Raw genomic sequence first — 8009 nt, 5'->3', positions numbered from 1 at the left:
GTGTGATCCCAGCACCCGATCTGTAGGATTCCAAGGATTCCATCGGAGTCCGTGAAAGCCCAGCTCTGCAGCGGAGCTGCCCGGACTCGGAAAGAGGGGGCTGGAGCAGGTCAGTGGGAAAAGCTGGGGAAGGGCCCTGAGGGCCCCCCAACAGGGGCAGTCACCACCAGCTGAGTCACGCACAGGGCTCAGACACCATCCTTCTGGACCCCCACCCCTGCCCTTCTGCCGCTGCCCTGCACCCCAAAGAGGTGAGCCGAGCCCTTGAGTTCAGTAGACTGCATCTAGTATTACAATGACGACCCAGGCACCAACACACGTCCCCTCCCCAATACAGTAGCAGCCTGGTGGTGAGCTCAGCCGGCTGCCTCAGTCTCGCCGCCGCCGGCCCCCTCCCCGCCCTCCTCCTGCTCGCCGTTCTGGAGCCTGCGCACGATGCGGGTGAGGTCCAGGCTCCGTGTCAGCGTGTCCAGGAGCATCTGGTCCTTCTGGACGCCCTCGATGAACTCCTCCAGGGACAGTTCCCCTGGGGCAGAGAGAAAGGGAGTCAGGGGAGGAGGGCGCTCCCGTCTCCCCAGTCTCCCCGGTAGCATTGTATGGGGGCCCAGAGCCGAAGCTTGCAAGCAGGACAGAGCCAACGCTAGGGGAAGTGAGGCTGTGAGGGGAGCAGGTAAAGGGGCCAGAGCCCAAAGATTGGCCCAGGGGTCCCTAAATCCAGCTCTTGTGGCTAGGTGCGGACGGAGGGTGTGGCCCGCAGAGGCCCCGCCCCTCCCCCCAGGCCCCTCACCATCCCCATTGACATCAATCTTGGAGAACACTGTGTTGGTGAACTCCTCGGCGGTCATGGTCGAGTCGCTGCAGGGGTTAATGGCTCGGATGGCCTGGGGAGAAAGAGTGAGAGGCCCCATCCTCGCTCGGCCTCAGTGGCGCCCGAGCGGCGGAGTGGGCACTAGAGGCAGCGCTGGGGTTTAGGAGCTTGTCTCGGTACAGATGGAAAAACAGAGGCCCAGGGAGTGGACGGCCCGTGGCCCGGGTCACGCAGCGTGCACCCTCCCCCCGCCCCTGCCGGATCCTCAGTCCCAATGTGTCCCCTTCTGAGATTACAGTTCTGCCGGCTGAAGACCCACCACACCCGCCCTCAGGCTGGCTGGCAGCTCCGGGTCCACTCGGGCCGCTGCTCCCGGCCCGGCCGGGCCCTCTGCACCTGGAGTTACCCGGATGATGGTGAGCAGCTCGTCGCGGTCAATGCAGCCGTTGCCATCGACGTCGTAGAGCTTGAAGTACCAGCGCAGCTTCTGTTCCACCTTCCCCTTGAGGACCAGGCTGAGCGCGGCCACGTACTCCATGAAGTCGATGTAGCCGTCCTGGGCGAGAGGCGCGGCCGCCTTGAGCCCGAGCCCCAGAGAGGCCCCAGGACTCTTCCTGCGTGGCCCCACCAATTCTGTCCCTGCCTCCAGGCAGCCCACCCGGCCTGCCCCAGAGGCTGCCAGCAGCTCTGGTGAGCCAACCCCCGCCCCCCGCCCACCCGGGGTGTGAACGGTGGTGCTCTCTCTTCACTGGCATTTTGGTGCCAGCGGTCACTGGCTGCTCCCATGTGACTCTCCCACTTGAGCCCTTCGGGCTGCAAGAAGGTGTGTGGAGGTGGGGGAGGGGGAACAGAACCCCCAGGGAAAGGAGTAGTTTTCTGAGGGGGGGAGTGGGCAGGGGTAGATAGGGAGGCAAGGAACCCCTCTCTTCCTCTTCCCTTCATTCTTCTCCCTTTACTGAGCACGTCCTACCCTCGGTGACAGAGGCTTCAGAACTCAGTAAGATATGAACCCGCCCTGAGGGAGTGCCAGGTTGGGGTGCAGGTTTGAATCCTGCCTTCACGCTTTCAGAGCTGTGGGATCTGGACAAAGAACTCAATGTCTCTGGCCCTCGATTTCCTCATCTGTAATAGTTATAATAGCACCTCCCTCTGTGGGATTGTGGCGGGATTACGTGGACCTGCAGCCCTCAACACTGGCTGGCACATAGCAGGTGCTCAGGAAATGGTAGCTCTTACTGCTACTGCACTCAGTAGGGTCGCTTCTACGAGCCGTCACTAGGGGGGGGGGGGGGGGGGGGGGCTCAGTCAGCTAAGCATCTGCCCTCAGCTTGAGTCATGATCCCAGCATCCTGGGATAGAGTCCCGCATCGGACTCCCTGCCCAGTGGGGAGCCTGCCTCTCCCTCTCTCTCTGCCTGCTGCTCTCCCTGCCTGTGCTCTGTCTCTCTCTGTCAAATAAATAAAAGTCTTTAAAAAAAAAGAGAGAGATCACTGTGCCATCATGCTGTAATGCAGTGACAGCATGTCTGGACTGGACTTTATGGAATCACAGGACAAGATCACAGGACTCTGCCAGGACAGGGGCGGAGGAGAGGCTCAGGGAGGCTTCCTGGGAGAGGTGATGCCCTGGAGTCTGGGAGGGGTTGACCATGCAAGAGAGTAGCACAGGGGGGCGCCTGGGTGGCACAGCGGTTGGGCGTCTGCCTTCGGCTCAGGGCGTGATCCCGGCGTTATGGGATCGAGCCCCACGTCAGGCTCCTCCGCTGTGAGCCTGCTTCTTCCTCTCCCACTCCCCCTGCTTGTGTTCCCTCTCTCGCTGGCTGTCTCTATCTCTGTCAGATAAATAAATAAAATCTTTAAAAAAAAAAAAAAAAAAAAAAAAGAGAGTAGCACAGGACATGCCTGTGAGGTGTTTCTCCAGGGCCCCCCAAATTTCACAGGCTGACCCTCTGCCCCCCCCTGCCAGCCCCACCAGTGGCGTCAGGGAAGCGGGCAACGTAGGCCTGCCTCTGCCCATCTCAGGGAGGCTGGGAGAGGAAGCCTGTGTTTTGCAGGAAGGCCGAGCACTCTAAGGTAAGGAGCACAGGATTCAGAGCGTGTGAACTTGGAGTCCAGCCCCTGTTCCTCCACTTACTCACAACCCCGGCTCTGGAACTGGGAAGTTACCCAGAGGCATATTTGGGGTCAGAAGGAAGACCTCTAATCGGCAGATTTTCCCTGGCGGACGGGCCAGCCTCACGCAGTAATGAGCTCCCTGTCACTGAAAGCATGCAAGCAGAGGCTAGGCAGGATGGCCTCTGAGATCTCCTGGCTCTGTGCCCACCCTGGTCCTCAGGTGAGGCCACAGCGGGTGTCGTGATCATAGTGAACATTTGTGCGGTGTTCGTAAGCTTTCACGTGCGCCTTAGCTCATTCCATCCTTGTCCCACCACCCCCGGCGTTGTCCTCAGAACAGAGCAAGCCCCCCCCCATGCCACAATGCTCAGAGAAGCAAGAAAAACGGCCAAGGAGTTTTCCCTGGGCAAGAGGACACGGGGCGAGGACACCTTACTTTTGGGTTTTTTTCTCTCTATTGTGGGAAATGTTTACAGCGAGCTGTACAAAATTACTTTCATAATTTTTTCAAAAAATGGCTAAAAAGGGTCAATGGAACACTAGGGGCTCTCGTGCCAGAAAGAGCTAACTGACGTCTTAGGGGAGGTGTGGCCTTGGACAAGTGAAGGGCCTCTCTGAGTCTCGGTTCCTCAGCTGGACGTAGGGAACGACAGGGCCCGCTTTTCGAGGCTGTGGTTGGGTGAGATTGAGCGATGATACCGCAGGATACTAACTTCTTTCCTGCCGGTGTTTTATTTGCTTCCGTCATTTAATCTCACGACCCCCCCTGGGAGGTGGGATGTTCGTCCCCATTTTCAGATGGAAACCGCAGTGGAGAGGAGTTAGACCCCACAACCAGTGAACGAGCGAGCCTTGGCTGGAAAGGCATGGCCTAAATCCTACCCGGGGCTCAGACGCGGCGGGGTGAAGCTTTCCATGGATCTGTGCACACCTGTGTGAGCGCCGGCACGGCCAAGCCCAGGCAAAATCCGAAGTAAGCAAAGTACTTGCTTATCCCCCGGGCACACTCCCCACTCACACTGCTGCACCCCCAACCCTGCCCTCCCAGCACAGTCCCCCAGGATGCGACTGCCTGCTAACTCAGGAACGGGCTGGCCAACGCTTGCTGTGAAGGGCCAGAGAGCAAATATTTCAGTTTGGGGGACGTGCAAACAAGTGAGCCCGGTGTGTTCTCAGAAGCTTCATTTATAAAAATGGGCCCACAGGCCATTGTTTGCACAGCCCCGTTTAACTTCCCGCTCTGGTGTCCCATCACGTCGCGATCTACACTGCTCTGCGCTCATGACAGTGGGTAGAAGGCAATACTGCCCCAGGTGGGATTTACACCGTTGGTCTTTGTGAGGCCCTTTAGATGTTACGAAGATACTCTTTGTTTTAATAATTATGTATGTAAATTAATGTGTATTATAAAACGCAAATGTGCCCATAGAACTCATGATTTCTCCTATATTCATTCACTCATATAACAAATACTTGTTAAGCACCTACCGTGGTCCAGGCACTGTTCTAGGTGCTGGGGATACACTATTGAACCAGACAGACAAAAATCTCTGTCCTCCTGGAGCTCACATTCCGGCGGGGAGACAGACAACAAACACAGTAGCTAAATGTTATTCAACACATCTTAGAAGATGAGATGTGCTCTGCGGTGGGGTGAGGGGGGCAGTGGGATAGGAAATGCAGGGGTAGGGGCTACCCCAGTTAAACAGGGTTTCAACCCAGAGATCAGGGCAGGTGTCAGTGGAAGGAGACATTTGGGGCAGAGACTTGTAGCGGGGGAAGGTGTGAGCCAAGCAGAATTCTGTAGGAAGAGGGTCGCAGGCATCACAAAGGCCCCAAGGTGAAGGTGTGCGTGGCGTAATCAAGGAAGTCAGGTGTGGGACAGTGGAGGTGATGCTTGCAAGTACAGGGTTGGCGGGTTGTCCCTCGCTGGTGTCATACATGTGATTTTAGGGGGTCCTTCTGGAGAAAGGGTTTCCTTAGCAGGTGAGAAGCTGAGATGTTTCGGTATTTTGGGCATAAAGTTTTGAGGCTCCACCACTGACTTTCCTCCCTCCTGTTCAGGAATTATTCCTTCTTCTGGAGCACCTGGGGGGCCCAGCATGCTGATGCCATCCCTTCTGGTCTCCATGCCATGGGCTCCAGTACCCTGCTCCCCAGCACCCCCTCTAGGAAAGCCACTGGGCACCAGGATGCTGCCCTTGAGGTTGGGACTCAAAGTCCATAATCTGCTTTGGCCCCTTGACCCTAAATATTACTGAGTTTTAAATAGCCTCTGAGCCCCAGCTGTCCTTAGAAGCCCCGCCCACAATGGTGTTTGGACCTTCTGGGCAGGGAGGGGGACCGAGAAAGCTGGGCAGCCTGTCCCCAGCTTGAAGTGGACCCATGGTAGGGCATCATCACATCCTGGGTGGAGCCCAGTGGGGTGGGGAGACAGGTTTGTCGATTTGGGTCCTTCTACCACTGCGTCTTGACCAAATTGCTCCAAATAAATGGAAGATTTGCTCTTGAAACCAACAAACATCTTAACTCGTGCTCTCAACATCATGGCAGACGCGGGTACTGAGCGGAGGATTGATGGGGAGATGTTGGGCGCACGGCCACCCAGCTGATGAAAACTAAGGGCCCTAACTCACTGTGCCCAGCCCCCCCATGCTCCCTCTAGCCGATCAGGAAGTCCTCACCCGTGTCCCGGTGATGACTCAGGGAGAGTACCCTTTGACCATCGTGCAGAACTTCATACCCACTTGAGAGAAGGTGAGCTGAGGTCATTGGGCACCTTGGAGTCGGGAGCACCTGGACGTCCCAGCGACCAGGCAGCCTGACTTGTCCCCAGAGCATCAGGGACGACCCACGTAACACGGGCCTGCCTGGGCCAGGCCAGCCGGGGCTGGAGGCGTATCACCCTGCTCTCTCCTCTCCGCTCCCCCTCCTCCTGCACCTGTGAGCCTCCAAAGGCCTGGGCAAAAGCGCCAGGTATAGCACCCAGCGCTTAATAGGTGCTCGACGACTGTCTTGTAAGGGTTCGCACTTGCTCTGGAGTAAACCGAGACGTGTGTGTGGACGAGGCGGAGGAAGCCATGAGGCTGGGTCTCTGGGTACACTAACCTGTGGGCCCCTCTGTCTTCCCCTGGAAGGTGAGGGCGCAGATGGGGTCTGGTTCCTTTTTGAACCCCCAGTGCCTGAGTCCCAGCAGGTGCTCAGTGAACATGAGATCAGCTGACTCCCTAACGTAGCCCCAGACACACAGAGAAGCACGCCCCCTCCTCCGGCAGAGGCCAGGTTCCGGCACCTGCGCCCTCCCAGCCCCTCACTGGCCGGGCCTCCAGCGCCCCCCACCCAGACCTCTGCTCACTTTGTTGAAGTCAAAGGTCTCAAACATCTGCTCCACATACTGGCTGGCGGACGGGCTCAGGTTCTTGAGGCCGAAGAACTGGCGGAACTCATAGAGGGTGAGCTGACCCGAGGGGCACTCGGTCATGAACTTCTTGTACCACTGGTGGCACTCGGTGCTGCTCAGCTCCTCCACCGACTTCCCGTCCATCACATTGCCCATCTCCCAGGCCTGTGGGGGCTGGCGCCCACGGTGGAGGCAAGGGTGGCTAGGCTTTCTAACCCTGGGCCCTCCTTGCTCACAGCCAGAGTTGTCCCGAGCTGAGCAAAGAGGGTCTGATGAATCCGACAGAGCAGGGAAATGTCGGGAGGAGGTGAGCAGAGGGATGAAGGTAATGGGGGGCTGTGCAACCCCACGACCAAATCCAGGAGATACCGGAGACCCGGTGTTAAGTCCCTGCTAAACCCTTGCAGCCAATGGGGACTGCCCCTAGGAAAGAGGAGTGAAAATAGAACAGAGCTTAGGGAAGCAGAGGCCCAGGATTACAGCCTTGAGCTGCTGGTGAGAGGATTTTCTTACCCATTTTGCAATCTCCTTATCCCTTCTTACCAGGACAGAATGGGTGGCCAGCCCGTGGCTGTTCTGATCCTGTTACCTCCATTCCCTTATCCTGCTTTGAGTGGGTTCTCAGTGTTTTTGGTTCCTCCCTTCAGACATGGAATTGGGGTCCATAGGAGATAGAGCTGGTTCCTTTTCCCCGGCTGGGCCAACTGTGGGCTCCTGACAGGGCTGCTGTGTACAGTTATCCAGGCTGTGCACTGCACTTGGCCGTCACAACTAAGGGGTTCCAGTCACACCACAGATCGTTAATATATAGAGCACCTGAGTGATGCTGAGTTTGTGGGCTTCCAAGATGAGTCCCGAGCAGCTAGGGAGAACCCCCTCCTACATAACACATACAAGTACACATGGCCATGTACACACACACTCTCTAGTCTTCTTCTGACCACTCTTACATTCCCAGAGACTGTATCTTTCTTGTCCCAGGAGGCCTGAATTCAACCTTGCATTTGATCCACACGTGATACCATCCCCTCCCCGGGGCATGGGGATGGGGGACATTGAGTGTGTGCCTAGTGGCCTGGGGAACGTGTGTGTGTGTGTGTGTGTGTGTGTGTGTGTGTGTGTGTGTGTGTGTGAGAGAGAGAGAGAGAGAGAGAGAGAGAGAAAGAGGGCGCCAGCACACAGGTGCATGGTGAGCTGCTACTGCTCGTCCTGGAAAGTTCCCAGGCCAAGCCTAGGGGCCCATCTAGGATGACAGTTGTCCCTGTCACGTAACACTGTTGTGTTCATGATACCTGTAACTAGAAGGAAGCAGCCAACACATTAACAGGGCTCCTCTCTGGGTCATGACATCACCAGTGAAATTTTAATTTTGGCTTTTTAAAAATTATTTGTATTTTTTTTAAAGATTTTATTTATTTATTCGACAGAGACAGAGACAGCCAGCGAGAGAGGGAACACAAGCTGGGGGAGTGGGAGAGGAAGAAGCAGGCTCCTAGCGGAGGAGCCTGATGTGGGGCTCGATCCCACAACGCCGGGATCACGCCCTGAGCCAAAGGCAGACGCTTAACCGCTGTGCCACCCAGGCGCCCCCAAAAATTATTTGTATTTTTAAGTGGTTTATAATGAACACATATTGCTCACAAGAACAGAGGACAGCTATTTTTGAAAAAGAAACCGAACAGGACTG

General features: G+C 56.6%; 1 protein-coding gene across 1 annotated transcript; it reads right to left on the bottom strand.

The window, feature by feature from the left end:
* Nucleotides 1-356: 356 nt before the first annotated feature.
* LOC103664162 (guanylyl cyclase-activating protein 1) lies at nucleotides 357-6478 on the bottom strand. The gene is made up of 4 exons (XM_040643436.1): nucleotides 6278-6478; nucleotides 1215-1364; nucleotides 788-881; nucleotides 357-526 (listed from the first exon to the last, which is right to left on the bottom strand). Exons 1-4 carry the CDS (start codon nucleotides 6476-6478, stop codon nucleotides 357-359), a joined length of 615 nt encoding a protein of 204 aa, XP_040499370.1.
* Nucleotides 6479-8009: the final 1531 nt, after the last annotated feature.

This window comes from Ursus maritimus, unplaced genomic scaffold (genome assembly GCF_017311325.1).
Source record: "Ursus maritimus isolate PB19 unplaced genomic scaffold, ASM1731132v1 scaffold_29, whole genome shotgun sequence".
Classification (NCBI taxonomy): domain Eukaryota; kingdom Metazoa; phylum Chordata; class Mammalia; order Carnivora; family Ursidae; genus Ursus; species Ursus maritimus.
Note: the sequence above shows the minus strand (reverse complement) of the source record. Positions and strands in the feature narration are given on the sequence as shown.